Source organism: Lepisma saccharinum, chromosome 1 (assembly GCF_977018435.1).
Source record: "Lepisma saccharinum chromosome 1, izLepSacc3.1, whole genome shotgun sequence".
NCBI classification, from domain to species: Eukaryota; Metazoa; Arthropoda; class Insecta; order Zygentoma; family Lepismatidae; genus Lepisma; species Lepisma saccharinum.
This window is the reverse complement of record NC_139229.1, coordinates 216,442,660-216,462,762: the sequence shown is the minus strand read 5'-3', so window position 1 is coordinate 216,462,762 and position 20,103 is coordinate 216,442,660. Positions and strand designations below refer to the sequence as shown.

General features: G+C 34.8%; 1 protein-coding gene and 1 long non-coding RNA gene across 2 annotated transcripts; one reads left to right on the top strand and one right to left on the bottom strand.

Annotated features, from left to right (window-relative positions):
* Window positions 1-8,284: 8,284 nt before the first annotated feature.
* On the bottom strand, window positions 8,285-12,006 carry LOC145991804 (cuticle protein 19-like). Its single transcript, XM_083127856.1, has 3 exons — window positions 11,948-12,006; window positions 10,426-10,482; window positions 8,285-8,590 (listed from the first exon to the last, which is right to left on the bottom strand). The coding sequence occupies exons 1-3, from the start codon at window positions 11,960-11,962 to the stop codon at window positions 8,351-8,353; spliced, it is 312 nt and encodes a 103-aa protein (XP_082983982.1). The 5' UTR covers window positions 11,963-12,006; the 3' UTR covers window positions 8,285-8,350.
* A 3,886-nt stretch (window positions 12,007-15,892) lies between these two features.
* On the top strand, window positions 15,893-19,099 carry LOC145991829 (uncharacterized). Its single transcript, XR_014442098.1, has 3 exons — window positions 15,893-15,935; window positions 17,833-17,875; window positions 18,790-19,099. It is a non-coding gene; the product is annotated as an uncharacterized LOC145991829 (long non-coding RNA).
* The last annotated feature ends 1,004 nt before the right edge of the window (window positions 19,100-20,103 follow it).

The following is a 20,103-nucleotide window of genomic DNA, read 5'->3' as shown; positions in this document are numbered from 1 at the left end:
CTGACCCGAAAATTATGTGGGGGGGGGGGTTTCTAGCCCTTTTCACCTCAATTGCAAAATAAATTTAGAATAAAAGTGATGAAGAATTGACAACAGGGCTCGAGAACGTTACGCCACTGGCAAGTAAAGAAGCGGCCTGGAGAGACATTGAACCACTCTCCATAACATAGCCCCTCCCTTTCTTTTTACAGATTTAAGCAACTAATGGAAATTATCGCACTTTTGTGCCTACCCTGCTAGGAAATCTACGCTTCGCCACTGCCCCCCCCCCCAGTATCACGTAGCTTGCGATTCAAACAGCTTGTTTATTATCAAGCGTAACGAAAACAGATTTGGACTTGCACAATGCTGCTACTCGAGATTTGTCTTTCTGCGCCATCTATTGACACACATTTCAACTAATGACTGATAAAATTTGTTCACTCCAACGCAGTCGCTGAGTAAGATATTGTTATCTGAAGACCTCTCAGTTTTCGCTGTATTATTTTCATTTTGCGAATTTTAGAAAAAAATATAAAAACAAGAATTTTATTTTCGCCAAGACCTTCGTTCATGTTCCACAATACTGGAAAAAATTCAGTTCTGTCATAACGACGTCAATTACGTGTATACAGATTCATCTGTACTTTAAAATGCTGGATTTTTCAGTTAAGAAATTTGATTTTCCACTTTCGTATCTCAACAACTACAAGACGTATACCAATATTTTTTCGACAATATATGCCTCACAAACTAATTTCTTCCATACAATTTCACTCCATATTTGTACCAAAAACGTTTGGTCAGGATACATATATATGAAAAAAGTTGGTGATCTTAAACTTTTGGTAGGGACTGTAGTACTGGTAAAGATAATACAATGAATAATGATATACTAAATAGCAGTAAGGCAAGGAGAGTAGAACAAACTATGGAAAAAGAAAAGTTCAGAAGGTTGATCCATTACTAGCCGCCCTCCAATGATGTAGTGGTTAGGATAATGAATTTCCAAATCGATTGACCTGTGGTCGATTGCAATGTTAAGATATTGATTGTTCTCTCATCCAGCTTACAAAATTAATGTATGAGAATGCGAATGAAAACTGACATAAAATTTTCAACAAATACAGAGTGAAAATACTGTTCATTATAAGAATTTCAATTTACATTTTTTTATGACAGTGGATAAGAAATTTCACAACAATTTTTTACTGGACAGTTCAACTCGTATTACAGGTAACAATATCCGGGCGAAGAAATTCTCTAGGAGGAAGCGATTTCTTTTAAGGATTAATTTCCTGGCTACATTGGTATACAAAGGGCCTCAATCCACTCACTAATCACTAATTCAACGACAAAAAGAAAAACAAAAATTGCCTTTAAGAACGTGGTAAGTGTAAATTCAAACGTATATTTAAATATACAGTATTCTACGTTTTATCTTTAATCTGGGATTTTTAAAACTCTACCAGCAATATACTACACTAGAAGAAAAGGATAAATATATCTTGTCGTAAATTATGCATCCATTTCTCATTCTTATTCAATGAAGAATCCAAAGAAGCATGTTAACTTAAAATATGTTCTTCAAATGTAACTATCTAAATCAGTTTATTCCCTGTTGAATTTTCATATTGAATATATACTATTTATATGTAATCAAATTATTATGAACATGTTTACATTTTAATATCCTCAGATGAAGCATATAGACTTTACGCAATTGTGCTTCTTGTATGGATGGTAATAACCAATTCATATTCTTCCGAAATATTGTGAATCAAATCTGTTATATCTCGTACAATAGATACAACTTAAATTATTGTTTCATATCAATTGCATTTTGTAACTAAATATGATTCTGTTATATACTGCGTTTGGAACACATTCAAAACTCAAAAATAAGATGTAGCATTTTAGAGAAAATTCAAAAATTTTCTTCGGGCGAATGGATATATTTTGTTGCTTATCGCTGTTGTATTTACATGAGTGTATTTGCGCACGCGAGCGTGTGTGTGAGTAGAAAATATATAATATTAAAAATTGAAATAAGATCTTTAAAACTATTTGCTTATCACTGTCAAGATATTAAATTTTTTTGTGCAACATATATTCCTATGCGGATTGCAAAAAAGATAATTCCCTCCTTTTACATTAATGACGTCAGAACAGAGGAAGAAAGCAGTCATCTAGCCTACCTCACTTACGACTTCCATACCAATAGACATAAGAAGTTTATTGAATGAACTAATAAGCAAATATATATTTTCCAGGCAGTATTTACGGTAGAGACCCATTTCTTTTCAACATCCGTACAATCAATTTTATTGGATCCACAGCCAATTAATACGCATTTGGCGTAGAAAATTTTGATTGTAATAAATATAAAATTATCTATCAACAAAATGTACTTAATATGCTCATTTGGTTATGAACTGAGATAAAAGAAAATACTTAGAAAGGAATTTTGAAAAATATGATATTTTTTTAAAAAAAATAGATAAAAGTTAATCTTCTCCCTTTAGAACTTAGTAAGTATACAGATGATATGGAATACTGACACTTCTCCCATTTACAGATGTCCATCCTAGTTTTGATGATCATCATTGGATCAACCTACGGTCAGTATGACTTCAGTTCATTCGTGATTAACATTAGAAGGTGAAAAAATAATTGTAAACATACTTATCATAGTTATCAGCCATGAAAATCAATTTTCTAAGTTACCATTCATATTTCCTCATGAACAGAATTGGAAATATGTTTTGTTAGTTATTAATTGTTGTATCTTTTGTTTAGAAGAACATTACATAATTCTTGAAAAGTTTCAAGTCGTAACTCATAGAATGGGAAACAGTTTCGTTCTGTGTTCATTTGAACCGTATTTGAAAGCGAAATAATTGATTACTTATCAACATATTACACAAATGGCATACAAACGTATTTCTTAAACAATGAAGCACTTTAAAATTGAGACATACCTAGAACAGACAGAAGATACTGGATATTTATATTTTTCGTGCAAACTTATTTGCGTGTCTATATTACAATATTTGTAATTTTATTTGTATTTTCTAAGTCAATTTACAACAAGAGCAAACTTACAACTTTTAAATTCGTAAAGTATTACCTTCATGTGAGAACGAACGGTTTACCGAAATCTATATACGATTTGATAACCTGTGTTTCTTTCTTTAGAATTTGGTTTAACTTTATATTGGTGTAAAGAATCATCTCATCGTGATGTTTCTCTGAATTCTAGGTGTAGGAATCACCGGAGTGAGCAGCCAGAACAACAACAAAATCGCCATCGCCACCCACCCTGTTGTTGGCTACGGTCTTGGAGGTTACGGAGGATACGGTCTTGGAGCTTACGGAGGATACGGTCTTGGAGGTTACGGAGGATACGGTCTTGGTGCTTACGGAGGATACGGTCTTGGAGCTTACGGAGGATACGGTGCTGGTCTTGGCTACGGTCTCGGCGGCATTGGATACGGATATTACGGTTAATTTAACCTTCGATAACATTTTCAACTGTTGGTCAATAACCTGGAGACGATTGGAAATAAAATTATAGTAATTATTCAATAAGATTTGATGTTCTTCTGAATATGATATCACATTAAGCAACTTTGTACTGCAGTTTTTTTTTTCTTGTAGTACGTAGTATGAAGATGTACACATTACACATTACACATGTACACATTACATTGTGTACACTAAAAACTGGTCAAACTGAAATAGTGAATGTTTTATTTTGTATGGAACCACATTTAAAATACTTCATATTTTGCGTGCTGTGTTAGCTTTTCCTGAAGAGAAACTTGCCCTATTCCGTGAATGATGAGATGGTGTAAGCTATAGGAAATCTGAGGAAATAACAAATTGATGTGTGATGAATGCACGAACAGATACAAGGTTACAATTTAGTATACAGTTTGAGCTTTGAAGGTTAGACGTGATTTTAATTTCATAGTATTAAAAAGTGACATTGAATTTCATAGTAAGGCCGAAATGCGTGATTAGAAAAGAAAATAATGTAATATCACCTAGTGTAATATTTATTTATATTATTACATCGTTATTTGTGTACCTGGGTTTGACGAGTTAAGGATACATAACTCGATAGGTAAAAGTAAAAGGAGGTAGTGTGACAATATTTTCAGAAACGAAAAGTAGGACACTATATACACAAACGCTCTAGTTTCCATTTTATTAAATTATTTCCTGGCCTTCGATTCCAAACACACTCACATACTATATATGTATAATACAGTAGGATGTGGTTTGAGCAAAGATAGTTCACACTAAGTGATGTTCAGTCATTGACAGCAGTTCTTATACTGGGGAAAAGATTAGAAGGCATCCCCCACTCGTTACATTTTCCAATGTTGTGCAAAACAGCATCTTCCCCCTTCTCATCTAGGAATTTCCAATTGAAGCACTTCTTTAAAATAGCATGTGTCGCACTAATACATGTTAATATTAGTGATGCCATGGTTAAAACCAACTTCATTTAAATCGGCCTGCATGCATAACATAAGCTCGATTTTTTTAAAATTTGTCAGCTTTCAATGCAATACTATTTTTTTAATCACTTATGAACAGTTGTAAAGGAAAGAAAAGTCTCGTTATTAACAAGCAATGAACTTACGCGTATAGTGCAATACACAAGTCTTATTCTGCTTCCAAACATACTGAATGTGAGAATGAATTGTTTGCAATCAAGTAGGCCTACAGTTTTTCAGAATCAACTCGTGAAATTCGGAACATATGTGAAATTTACGTTTTATATTTAACAACTTTCTTAAGGTTTCAACGTTGAGTTTCGATTTGTCGGCTGTCCATATACTGTTCTTTCATAATTGAAAAAACAACTCTATCTCTTGGTGAATTTATGTCTGGTAAACATAAACTAAATTCAGCAATTTTGTGCACATTTTCAAAAGGAACACTTACTTGGAATGTTCTATTCCTACATTCTCGGCCAGTGTAATTATCTATGGGGCTGCGCTGTGCTTTTATGGTTGTGATTGTACTTCTATCCATGTCATCTGTGTGATTAGCAAAAAGTTCCATAAAAGCGAAGTAAAATAAATAGAATCAATCAGTTATACAAATTCACGAGATTCGCGTAAAGTAGCTTCACGTACAGTTTATACATGAAAAAACGAATATGCACACTGCACTGCACACTACAATTGAAATAAAACATGCAATGCACTTGCTACTAATACTAAATTTAAGGTATTTTAAACTATGCAATCCAATCATTCGTGTTATGCAGGACATTTCGTAGGACATTTTCTAAAGGAAGAACATATTTGGCTTTTTGGAGTTGGGTCGCGGACCGCAGGATAAGACTAAAAAGAAGAAGAAAAAGAAGAACTGTCCTGCGAAAACCAGGACGTATGGTCACCCTAAAAGAGAAACTGGTTTAATGTTGTTCTGATTTAGCATTCTATTTCTATTTTTTCTCAAGGAACGAATAGGATAAATTCATATCGAAGACCATTAACTAACAATTACTAAGAATATCAAATTCGAAGCATACAAAACTTGTTTCAAATGATGAAGCGTGGAAAATTAAGAAAACTAGCATAACAACAAATCTATTTCGTTGATTGGTTTCGGTATCGTATGATACTTAAAAAGCTAATCAACGTCATTTTCAATCTAAAATATTCTCAAATTTAGGAATGATGGGTCCATGTGACACGGAGTTTCCTGCAAAACTATATTTTAAATAAACTTTCTCCGTAGAGATATGTAGAAGCCATAAATGCCTGTGGCAACTCCAAGCAGAGTACATAAATTCTTGTTCCAATGTCTTGCAGTATAATATATACAGTGCTTTTCACGTTCAAGTCGTCCGTGGAGAGGCGGCGGTGAGAACGCATCTGCCAGCATTTATACAAACAGTTTTACTCTGACCTTGGCACTGGACGCATTGACGTTAGTATCCAGATAGCTGGTGTCCAGATTGCAAATGTTTGTGAAGTGTTAAGCTATTAACAAGTGCTTTAGATTGTTTTGTTTTAGTTTACGCATTACTGCTGGTTTTCTGCAGTCTAATAATGCCACACTGTAAGTACAATTTAATACAACAAATTTTCGTGTACGACTCTTACGTCATTACGAATTCAAGTAGGGAAGTTAGAAGGCGTATTGCAGCAGAATTCCAAGATGTTCCACACAGAGAAAATGTTCGAATACTTGTGAACAAATGTAGAGAAACAGGGAATTATCATGATAAGAAGCAAAGGGTGAAACGACGTGTGCTAACTGATAGGAGGAGAAACTAAACGACACAGGGAGCCCAAATCTCACCGCCTTTTGAAAGATTGAGAAATAACATGTTTCAAAGGCTCAAAGACTACAAAATACAGTATCAAGTTTCCTATTGAAAGTATATTCATTTAAGCCACAATCATTCCAAACATGTGACGTATCAGATCATTATTATTAGAAATAACAAATGGAAAATGATAAGCAAGTAAACATATTCTCGACATGAATTTTGAAGCTCGAAAAAGTAAACATAACATTGGACTGTAGTTTATTTGCAAACCTTACAAATGTAGAAATGCAGTTCCTCGTTTGAGACGAATCGAGTACCATTTCTTTCACTCGATGCATTGTACGTACCATGTTTTCTTCGACAGTTTCTTCACGCAGGAAGCAATACCATCATGTGTCATATTCAACTTAAGTTTACCTTTGTCACAAAATTTTGATTTCTTAGATCTAGTTGTAGGCCTCATGGGATTTATATCTTCTGGAATTTTAATTTTGGAACGCTTGAGATCTTGAAATGAAGACGGAGATGCAGGTTGTCGTTTCAGTCCTTTCATATGTTTCTTTGTGTGCCTGCGATGACATTGAAGGACTCTGTCTCTCTACAAACTTGAATCTTCGTAGAGTTTTAGTGAAATGCTAACTTCTTTTCTTCTTCGTTCCATCTACAGTAGTGTGTGCTTATAGGGAATGGATGTGAGCAGTACAGCTCTATGGAGACTTTTCACCCTTCAGTTGGTTTAGTTCTGTCTGGTCTTCACGTCGGCAAGGGCTTATTTCGGGCCCTCTTCTAACCTTGAAGATTTTTCTGTCTTCATTCCGCACCGGTGCGGTTTGGGCAGATGCGATATGGTGCGATTTAAAAGTCCCCGCCATTTTGGAACAAAAACATTTCCCTGCCTCACTGTATAAGCAAATCAGAATGTCATGTACGATATTTAAGGGTTCGATACGATACCCGTGAGAGGCACATAGTGGGTGGATCCCACTTTAAACTGTAGGTTCAGTCCCGACCTAGCCTTTCTGTTCATAAAATGGACTTAAAACAAAAACTCTAAACTCAAACACAATACCAATGTAGTTGAAATTAGTTTAACAGAATTGACAAATGTGACATATAATTAAAGCTATAAAAATGTAATTCACCTGTCTCCTCTATCCTTATGAAAAGCTGCAAAAAATACCATGAAGGACAGAGGTTTTCTTCAAATCAGCATACAACGCCTATCATTTCACCAAGAGCTATAGCCGCCCCCCGTGACAGAGTGGTTAGCAAATCGCGCTACGACGCCAGGGGTCCCGGGTTTGAATCCCGGCCTGGGCATGGATGTTTGTGAGAGTCATTCATCAATTTCGTCATGTCATCATTCATTCCCATCTTTGCAAATTAGCCAAAAGTGGCACAAAGCGAAGTAAAATAAACCAAATCAATCAATCAATCAAACCAACAGCTACAACTGAGATACGGTATTATTGGACATGTCTGAGGTTCCAAATACAGCCGCTTGATTACACCAATGTTCAGTGAATTAGTTTTTAGACCAGTGTGGTGTGATTTAGGAGACCAGTTGTCGAAATTGCACCATTTGCAAGGGTTTGGAATTTCATACTTTTCTGTTACTTCAAATCGAAATAAAATTTCCCAAAGACATATAAAGAGAGGTAAAAGTTCCCATTACGAGCTGGTATTTAAAAACTACGTCATGTCAATTGTTTTGCATCTACGCCTATTTATTCGAAAACTGGTGTGATTTGGGCAACTTTCCCCTACTTGATTTCATCTTGTTGACAATAATTATTTAAGTTTATTTTGAGTTGTTTTTTTGGTAAATTCTTTCATGGTCAATCGCAGAAAAAAATTCTTACATTTTGTGTGTGTGGGAGGGGGGAGTGTAATATGTAGTATTCGGAAGGAAATATTAAATCGTTTAAAGCCCTTACATAAACACCTCACACTGTGATTGACGGAACCGCAATAGCTATGTCAAAACACAAATGAAGGCAGTCCTTTCAAATGCACAATCATTTATTCGACATATTAATTCTACCATAGATAGGAAGAGTAAAGATTCGTTTATCCCAGGTATCCGTAACCACCGAGACCAGCGTGAGCGTTAGGGCCAATCCTCTTGACGATGGCATTGAAACCGTTGACGTCATCAGCTCCGTAGGTGACGATTCTCACGCTGCCGTCTGGTTCCACCAGGCTGTATTGCCCCTTCACAAGAGGACCATCCCGGTATTCAACGTGGTTCTTGTTGTCTCCGGTGATTTTGTCGCCAACAGCATATCCGAACTGGTATCTGGGGTAGGCCTGAAATTACAAAAGTTACTTGCTATTGATTAACGTTGACTGATTGATTAAGTCTTTTGATATATGTAACTTGTCTTTTGTTGTTTCCTTTTTATTTGTAAGGGACTAGTCGGTCTAATGGGGATTGTAAATGTTATCAAACGGACGGACAGATCGATAAATATTAAATTAGATATCTCATTACACTATTAAACATTATTTCTTCCAGAACATGATATGTTCCTAGAAATCAACAGATATCGAGTAGTTTGATTGTCGACACGAACATACAAGTAGACAGACAAAACCAAAACTGTTTTTTAAAGAATTAAGTTGCTATTTCATATATCTTTCGGTGCACCAACTTACATGTTTGGGGCAGAGGTTATTTCTGATCCTATCTAGCCATTAAGTGAACTTGAAAATATACAAAACATGACACATCCTTCTGATAGATCAAGTGTTAGACATACATAGATTTTTTCACTGCCATAGACATAAACAGACAGGTGAGAATATTTTGAAGGGAACACATTTAATATAGCTCCAAACGAGACAGGACAGGCTTTTTAAAATTCGAGACGAGACGAGATTGACCATGTTTCATGAGACAAACGAATATTTTCGAGACGAGACAGCATTTCCACGAGACGAGACAGGCCAAAGTCTCGTCTCGTGGGCAACACTACTCCAAACATTACGACGTATTTAAGATGTTTCAATCAACAAGTTTTTCTTCTTAACTGGGGGAGTTCTCGTCCATGCCTTCTTATGTAGAAACATGGCCAACAATTTACCCAGAATGTACTCCAACATTTACTCATGTCCTACATTTTCATTTCTAAGGCTCATTTTAAAAAATGGTGGTCGTAGAGGAATTTAGATGCCATTTTTAATACAGCATCAAAAAAATAATATACGTAGATCACCAGTGGCGGCGATTAGAGGGGCGAGGAGGAGAGTTGCCCCCCAGTTCTCGCCACTTTTGCCGTCGCACTATGCTAAACCTTATCTACAAAGTGAAATGTACTGCCCTTGCCCCCCAGTTTTGGCACCTTGCCTCCACAGTTTTGGTACAATCGCCGCCATTGTATTACTAGAAATCGTGTTGACAAGTGTTTTTTTCACGGGTGTTACAGCTAGTGTTGCTCACGGGACGAGACGGGACAGGCTTTTAAAAATTCGAGACGAGACGAGATTGATCATGTGTCCCGAGACAAACGAATATTTTCGAGACGAGACAGCATTTCACAGCATTTCCACGAGACGAGACAGGCCAAAGTCTCGTCTCGTGGGCAACACTAGTTACAGCTTACCAAATTTTATATCTATATTTTGTAGATATCGTACGTTACGTACGATAAAAGTATATTAATTTTGAATACTCGATGTAGTCCCCGTAGACAGACGTACGGGCAAATTGAAATGATTTACGTCTCGTTCAACTTACATTTTCTAGTTTCTAAAAAACTTTTGTCTCTCACTACGCAAATGGCCGATAGGGTATTTTATGATTCGTTGAGGTACTATTTGATGGCACTATCTGTCCAGCAAAATTTGTCTTTACAGTTCTGGTAGTTCCAGAGAAACAGTTAGTTAACACAGATGTACGGACGGACATGTCCGACACATGAGGGTACATATCAATATTTCTGATTATTACCCAAAAGTGACAATAAAAGTACAAATAAATTAAGTATCCGTTACATTAAAAATTAAAAGTTAGAAACATGTAGTATCAATAAATTATAAACAAATTTCTTTCAGTACAAAAAAAGACAGATTACCATTTTTACGATACTTACTTAAAATGGCAAATAATAGTGTATCAATTATAATTTAGCGGTTTTACTTACATAGAAATCCACAATTGCCGAAGTCAATGCGACGACAGAAGCAAGGGCGAAAATAATCTGAAATGAAGAAGTATCTTGTAAATTGTCATGTTTCTCGTTTACACATTATGATATACAGTATGCTTCATAAGTATGTTCGTAAATCTTTAAGAGCATAAAATAACCTAATACAGTAACCCCCCGACTTACGAAATACACAACTTACGAAATACACGACTTACGTAAATTCGCAGTTACGTAATAACTGTACGTAGCTGTCACAAGACATTGTTTTATTTGAAAAGTGTGATTTCAGTTTGTTTGTATATTCTTTTATACAGTTTGCATACTTTTATAGTATTTTATAGTTTACATCCGAGTAAATACTGCTGCATGATGTTTCATTTAGTACCCAAAATTATACTGTGATTTGATTTTTTTTATTTGTTACTGTATGTGATTTGACAAATCTAGAATTTTGAGCTCAAGAATTAGAAGCGAATGTTGATTGGAATATACTGGAGTGTTTAGAAATTTGTATCCGCAATGACGAATGATTAGTATTAAATTAGAAGCATGATAACTGTCTTGCTTTTCTTGGCTTTATTACTTATCAGGTTCATGAATTCACTCAAGAAAATGATAACATTCTAAGCGTAACGCGACAGTTGATCTGTTGCATTTCTTAAAAAAAATGTCAGTTCCAATATGTATAGAAATTACATAACTTTATGTAATGTTGAGACGAATAAATGGCTTCGTTGAGGAATTTAACTCTTTCTCACATTAACAAAGCACTTACGATTTCATATTTACGTGTAGATTGATCGACAAAAAAGATTAAACCTTCCAGACTTATTGCATGGTACTGGTATTCATCATGAAAATATTTTTGTTATATTTATATAAGACAAATGTTTAATGTTTCCTAAACATGTTCTGAAACACTAACACATTTTCACCAAGGAATATAAAATGTGTCCTATTATTTTGTCTTCTCCTGTAATCCTAGTATTGGCTAAAATACTTTTGTCTTCCATAAGTAGTTTCAAATATATCAAACAGAACACGTGAAGATATTGAGGTGAATAGGAACAAGATCAATTGTGACAGAACTCTACCTTGACAAATATTTATAAGATTACAATGACTTTATGTCCTTCTTGTAATCAAGGGTTCCCGGGTTTGCAACTCGATGGAGGCATATAGTGGTTTGGATCCCACTTAAAAACTGTATACCCATTCCCGTTTTAAGGTTAATAATTGCGCAAGGGGTCTTAGGTTTGAATGCCGGCATAAGCATTGGTGTTCTTCATCAATTTCATCATATCATCATCACTCATCCTCACCGTCACGATTAAACAAAAATGGCAGAAAAGGGACACTAAATAACAAAAATCAAATCAATTAAAAACTGACAATTTGTACGCTGCAATTTTAAAACGTGTGGCTATAGTAATTTCAAACGAGATATACACTGTATCAACACCTGCATTACGATAGTAACACAAAGTGTAGCATTAGTAAGAAAACATTAACTTACCAGAAAGGCTCTCATGTTGAAGTGAAGGTGTGCAATGAAGCTCAAGCAACACTAAACTGAATGAAGAAAAACATGAATGCCATTTATAAAGGTACCAAGAAAATTGGGAAGGAAGAGAGAAAATTGACGAAACTAGCTGAAGGGAAAGTTGAAGGACAGTAAAATTTGAATCCATTTCGGCGGTGTTTCAAGGTTTTAATTAGTTTCTGAGGAGAGAAATCATTCTGTCTGTATGGTTTTCTACATCATGTAACGAACATGGGGCAAGAACATCTTCTCGAGCTTTAAATGAATATTCACAGCATATTTTATTACTTGTTTTGTACGTATGTGTGCATCTTTAGTACTCTCAAGTAATTATGGTTCTTAAATAAATAACCGTCATACATTTCATATTGACATATTAGTAAAAAAGGCTAATTTTGATAAATTTGGCCATTTTTCATCCATTGTAACATAGACCGGGTGAGTATTATATGAACTGTTATTTTTGTCTCCTTTGTCAACATAATTTTTGGTATAAAAATTATTGTTATATTGGTGGATTAATATTGTATGCATGAACCTATGGATCTCCTCGATGGCGTAGTTGTCGTGTCGTCGCCGTGTGATCAAAGGGCTCGGGTTGAATACCCGGCGGAGGCACATAGTGGTTGTGATCCCATTTCAAACTGTAGATTCAGTCCAGATTAAGGCTATCTGTGCATAAAGTGGGTTGAAACAAGTTTCACGTTATTGTTTATTGTCTTCATAGGATTTGCAACAGTTCATTACGTGACTCAATGGTACAGCTGTTTCACTCTGACCTGTACAATTGAATGAATGTACGTACATGACGTAGGCAAGGAAGATCTCCATCATGACCGAAAAATAATTTGAATTTCGGAATTCGATATCAAAAATATTTCTGTTCGCGAATGAAACGTTTTCCAATAATAGAGTTATTCTGTGATTACAACCAGTTTATTGCTTTGCAATGCCGCCGAAAGTAATTTAATCAGAAAATAACTATCTTAATAAGAACCAAGACAGATAGCGGATTTTCTCCTGAATGAAAAGAAGAAACGAAATAAAAAGACAAAAAGAAACAACAAAAAAAACATGGGTTTAAAAAACATGTTGAGTTGAGAGATTAATGTTTGACCAAGCTTTTAGTATATAGAACTAGTTATAGCTAGTTAGCTATGAAGGTCCTTTAGCTTCTTATATACACCGGTGTATACACCGCCATTCTTATTAAATTGGGTAAATGATTGTTAAACCCCGAAGTGGCGTTAAGCAGGAACACCTTCGGAAAATTTCTGAAGCTGATTGATTGAAATATTATTATACAAGTCGGCATATCCTTCAGTTCACAAAATTTCATCTCTTTATGTGTTGTATTTTATGAGTAATCAAGAGGTATCGAATGGATTATTTGTTCACTCGAAAACACAAATTTATTGTCCAAGATAATATATTTTACGTATCTTTAGCTGATTTTGAGATATCGAAAATTCCAGATAAATTGCTTTTTGACACTGCCGATTTTTTTGTGTCCCATTTTTTATATATTCATCTCATCATAGAGTTTAGTCCATAAGGACAGTAAAGAGGAGTAATGCTAAAAGAAAATTGAAAATATTATGTGATAAATATATGTACACTGCACCATGTGTTATATCGCTTGACGATAAAGTCAAGGATTTCACGTTCAATAACGAATTTTAAAGCCAATTATTTCGGGGTTAACATATATGTTACTGACATAAGGAATCGGTAAGTGATGTAAATTCCTCCATCTTGACGTGCTGCGTAATGGTCCAGAATGCTTGAAGCTTTACCAACACACTATGTGACTTGCACAAACACATATATTCACAAGCATGCCCGTACCCAGGAGGGAGGGGCATGCACCCCCCCCCCCTCGAGCCATGAATTATTTGATGCAAACCTACAAAAATAACATGGATAATTTTTAAGATTTTACAAGAATTTAGATTTTCTTCTTGTATAAATGAGTGTGTTGTCTCTGGGGAGCAGCATACTCCAGACGTCTGCAGTCTACTAGTTTTATAACCATTTATGCGAAGCTACTAAATGTTCCAATTTGGTCGGGACAGTTCACAATTTTTACTCCATATTTTGACTTTTTTCGAACTGCAGTCTTGATGAGAAAATGTCCTCTTTTTGTGGTAAATTCACATTCAGACATGTTCTTCATTATAAGGATAATTCCACAGCGTTGGTGGTCACATTCAGGGTACGAATTTCCATGGTGGAAAGGGGATCTCCCACCTTCCCACCAACGATCTTGTTCTATTAAAAATTTTCCTCCATTAAAATTTTCCGAGGGTAAGAGTTTGTGTTATAACAACAAAGATAAGCAATTACTTTGGACTTCAATAATACTTAAGTCAGTATAACATCATAAACACATACAAAGAAGGAATAAAAAATAATGATGTCAGCCTATGCGTGAATGTTGCATACATCTCTTGTTGTCTCTCTCTCTCTCTCTCTCTTTAGGGCTGATAACAGCATGGGGTAAAAACGTACTTCTACAGTCATAGATAAGATATTAAAATTATATCAAATTGGACTAGTAAGAAATGGAGCCGGGATTGTCTTTGTAACCCAGGCCCCTGGAACATAGAAATTAAACCGACCTGTCATTTCTCCCATACTGTCGTCGGGAATAAAACAGCATTTAGCTACATGTTAATTTAATAGGAAACTAATGTCTTCTTAAAGTTTGTCATTTTTTGTCCCTCCGCCTAGTTATCTTTAAATTCCAATCGATTTCGCAGATGTGAACACTTACACACACTGCTTCAATGAAGATGGTGTGGGATGTACAACCGACTGTCCTTTTATTACCCACATTTCTTGAATGCTAAGTTTTCTTTTCATCGAATTCACCGGAAAAGAGTAAGTACATAAAATTTCTACAATGTCTAATTATGCCAGCTACATCTAGGTAGGGGGGTGCGAAAATCATTCTCGTCCTGGGCGCTGAAATCTCTAGCTACAACTCTGATAAGGAAATATATTTCCTTTCGAGAGACCATTAATAGATTTACACCATTATAAAAAATAACACCATAAAAGTATGAAAATCTAATTATCATATTTAATAAAAAGCAATAATTGAAAAATATTTAACACTTATTTAAAACATTTCACCTATCTTCTAATTTCTTGACATTTTGAACCAGTTGTAAAAGGTTCAAATGTAGCAAATTAATTTGTTTATATATGTATATAAATATATATAAATAAACTAATTAATTAATAATTGATATATATTTCATGACAATTAATTATAAATATCCAAGGTTTCGGGCTTGTCCCCCCCCCCCAGGAATAAATTCTGGGTACGGGCCTGTACAAGACAGGATGCCAGAAGGGGATTTGAAACAAGTTGAATGTGACCGGTGACTAAAAGGACTGAGTTATGATGTAATAGTAGCAGAAGGTATCCTTATCCAATATGAACTGCCCACTTAAAAATCTAGTGCGTACGTATTCGTCACGCACGATGAAAGGTATCATAGTAACAGCAATGCGTTGAAGGTAGATTCCGCTAAGATAAAAAGTTACGGCTTCGTCCCTCATTCATGATAAATCAATCCTAAACGCTAATATTAATATAGAAAGAGACAGAAAAGAGGAAGAGAAAAAGTGTCAAAACTGTATATAGCTGTTCATTATAAGTTTCATCATTTACATTTTTGCCACCATGAGACGGAAATTTCGCAACCAATATGGAAGTACAACTTTCAAAGGTTATCGACAGTCTTGGTATTCTCACATGTCGAAATTTCCGGGCAGAGAAACCCTGCAAGAGAGGAAACGATTTCTAGAGAATGAACGCCAAGGAGAAACAGTGGTTTCTTTTACAGATCAATTTCCTGCCACGTTAATATATAAAGAGCGTCGATTCATTTTCTCATCACTAACTAATTCAACCCACCAAAACAAAACAAAAATGGCTTTCAAGAACGTGGTAAGTGTTAACTTCACGCATATATACTTATTATATATTCTCATCTTGGCAAAATTATTCAATTTTACATGATAGTATTTGCAACATATTATACTTTACTCTGTACCTCCTCAACTATTTGCCTGCACAGATACTTGAATTATTGTATGACTCTCAATAATTGTAAATAATTTTCTATAATTTCTTCTTCAAAAGACAGGATATGAGATACATGTATTTCAACTTGAATCAACTTTCCAGATGTAATTGTGTAAATATATATTTGTCACCATTAATATACATAAGTTAATCACCGTCTTTTAAAGCTAGATACTGTTGAGTTATCACTAAATCATTTGCATTTTAAAAATATTTACCACTCTTAGAATACGTATGATACCTTGATACTGTCGTATGATAATGTGATAGATAGTATTTTCATTCAGAAATTCACAGGTAAAACATAAATATCACTACAAATAGGACGAATATATGGTGTAAATATTATTTTCACAAGTTAACATAGGCACCGACTCCATGGGGCTTGGGGGAGCTCGAGCCCCCCCCCCCCCAATGTTAACGATGTGGGGGCAGAGCCCCCAAATAATTTTGGTTAAGAGGATCTAATGTATTATTTTGCTTCTCTTGTAAAGTTTACTCTGAACTTAACTTTAAATACACATTTGAAATGTTCTAGACCATCAACTTGGGGGGCTGAGACCGCTAAACCATCAACTTTGGGGGGGGGGGGAGGGGCTATGACCAGACACAGCAAAACACATGACTTATTACTACATAGTAAGTATGTAATTATGAGTATTTTTAAAATTTTTACTAGAAAGAGTTTCAAAAGACGATGTGCATAAACTAGGGTAGTGGATTGGACGTTCGGACTACAAATGGCTCTCACATGACATTCAGAACGAGATCATTGATATATTAGGGAGATCTGTTTTGCGCTCCGTGGTAGCAGATATTAAAAGTCGGGAATATTTTACTATTATGGTTGATGAAACTTGTGACATATCCATCCGTGGACAATTAATATTCTGCATTCATGAGATTCTGAACACTGAGGCCAAAACTTAAAAAAGGGAGAGAGTAAGTCATTCATTAATTTATTTCAGTGATCAGAGCCCCCCCCAATAATTTTAACAAGTCGGCGCCCCTGCAAGTTAATTACGACTTTTATCAAAATAGATTGTTAATATTTAAATAATTTGGAAAGTAAAAGGTTTACCAACATGTGTAAAGGATTTAAGTTGAGCAGAAACTCAATTTTCAATATTTATATCAAATTTTAGAAAACATGTTAGAAAATATTTTTCTTTAATAAAGCACAGGAAAGGCAATTGAATTCAAACAACTCAAGTTACAATACGTCGCTATTATTTTCATTGGAGTCTGCCTCCGTAACGGAGTGGTCCGGTCAGAGGTACAAATCCAGACGCCCTACGTTCGAGCCCTGATTAAGGCATTGTGTTTGTAGTACTATCATCTATTTCTTCACGTCAGTTTCCATCCTCGTAGTCGTGATTTACACAAGGTTATTAAATGTATGTAAAATCACCAAATTAGAAAGAAAGAATAGTCTCATTATTAATTAACCACACCGATATTAAGGTCGACTGTTATTATGAAAGCATGTGAAGAGAAAAATTTTCTTCAGTTTTACTGATAATACTATGTTAAAAGGAAAGGTCTACATAGAAAGTAAATACATCAACCTACTACACTTCAGCAAAGAAGTCCTCATAAAATGTTCATTTGATTTCAAGATAGGAATAAGAAAAATTGGACAAATGTAAATTTGAAAAACTTAAGAATAATTTTTTTATCATTTTCTTTGGAAATGCATGTGTAAATTAAATGCAGTAATATCTGAGAGATACTGATTTTAATTTGTACTAAATTTTAGATGTCCATCCTCGCTTTGATGATGATCATTGGATCAGCCTACGGTGAGTATTAAGTTCAGTACCATTTTAATCATAACTAATATTATAAGCTGACAGGATAATTGTCACAACTAAGTTTTTCATATTGGACTTTTTTGCCAATGAAGGGTGTTATTCTTATCTCCTATATCTTTGGTAGAATCAAAATTCGTTTTAAAAAATTTACTAATAACTTGTCTAACGAAAAGAGAGTTGAAATTTATGTTCTTGGAATTAGCGGAATTGCTGTACTAATAATTATATACAGCCACATTTTGTGGTGGTGTGATTCCCGTAACGTACTTCAACGCCAAGGAGGGCCTCCTCGATGGTGCAGTGGTAGCGTTGTTGCCTTGTAATCAAGGAGTCCCGGGTTTGATATCCGGTGGAGCTGCATAGTGGTTCCGATTCCACTTTAAACTGTAGGTCCATTCCCGATTAGCCTTACTATGCACAAAGTGTACTTAAAACAGCAAATCAATCAATCAATCAAATCCAACTCCAAGGTTCTATATTCAAATTCTGGATAAGGCATGGAAGTTTTATTATGATTATTTTTCATCTCTTTATAACATAATTTATCCATATTGCCGGAAAGAACCTAACGAAGTTTAAAAGGAACATAAGGAAACCGATAATACAATCTAAGGATATGCACAATTAATACTTAACACATGAGGATTTCCAAACTCAAGTCATGAAGGATATAACATACTCGTACTACAAATTTAGTTATTGAGCAGTGCTTTAATTCATTTGGTTAATTTATTCATTGACTAGATCAAATCTAGATTTGTAAATTGTCTGTCGATGGGATATGTTGTAAAGTTCACAACATTGTAAGTTTCATTGAAATGATTTTGTTTTTCTAATTCTACTTCAATTTTATTATTGCAAAATAATCTTAGTCTGAATATGATGTTTGTCTTCAATAATAGCTATAGGAATCACCGGAGTGAGCAGCCAGAACAACAACAAAATTGCGATCGCCACCCACCCTATTATTGGCTACGGTCTTGGAGCTTACGGAGGATACGGTCTTGGAGGCTTGGGAGGATACGGTCTTGGAGGATACGGAGGATATGGTCTTGGAGGCTTGGGTGGCTATGGTCTTGGTCTTGGCTACGGTCTCGGCGGTATTGGATACGGTTATTACGGTTAAATTAACCTTCAACCACATTATGACTATTTGTCGCCCATAGCCTTGAAACAATTGGAAATAAAATGATACTAATTGTGCAATAAGAATTGGTGTATTCTTTAAATTCTGCTACCCTGACCTAATTTGATTATAATAAGAGTCATTTATTTGCATTTCCTTGTTATGAAAATTGAATATGTTAACCTTGCATGTTGTGAACTGTATCTATGTCAAGCTCAAAACTGCAAATGTCTTGATACATGTTGAATATATTGGATACTGTGTACATTATATTGCTTTCACTGAAGAGAAAGTTAATTGCGTGATTCGAGAGACATAACATAAATGAATACCGGAAAATGTATGTGTTCAAGCGTGTCCCTACATTTTAATAATGTAAAATATGAAGAGGGAAATGCAAGGACAGGGATACAATTCAGTTCAATGTTCCTTGACATTGTGATAATTAAACAAGCAATTAGAATTCTAAAATTGAAAATGTGGACAGACATTGACCACTGCAATACAAAAGAAATACTTTATTCGAAAAGATGACACATTGGTCGAGGAGAATATTACTTTAAATATGTGCCATATCTATCATAATATTATCGCAATCAGTATAAGTGTAAAGTGATAAATAGGAAACGAAAGGAAAACACAACATGAACAGAAACTAATCTCATTAATAGGTTCCTCTTTAAAAGTTTCCTTTAGGAAAACAGTGGAAAAACCCTACAGGCTGGAAATAAAGAATTAAGGGACAATATTCACCCATAACACATATGATCTACATATCACGTATTTTATAAGTAACCCAGTGGGGAATGTAAAAGAAGAGTATGTGAATCTCTTTAGGTTTGATTAAAATAAAAGAGTTCACTTTTTTTAAAAAAAATAATCGAATTGGATACAAATTCTTGCTCAATAAATAAATCAATATCAGCATGATTAAAATCATACGGATGAAAAATATATTTGTTGTAACTAGGATATAATTTAAGGTATCTTCATTAGCATATACCACAATTGTGCAGTACCAAGGACGTGCATATAAGGAATAATAGCATAGACAAGAGATTGCCAAACTTCCATAACCTTTCCAGATTTG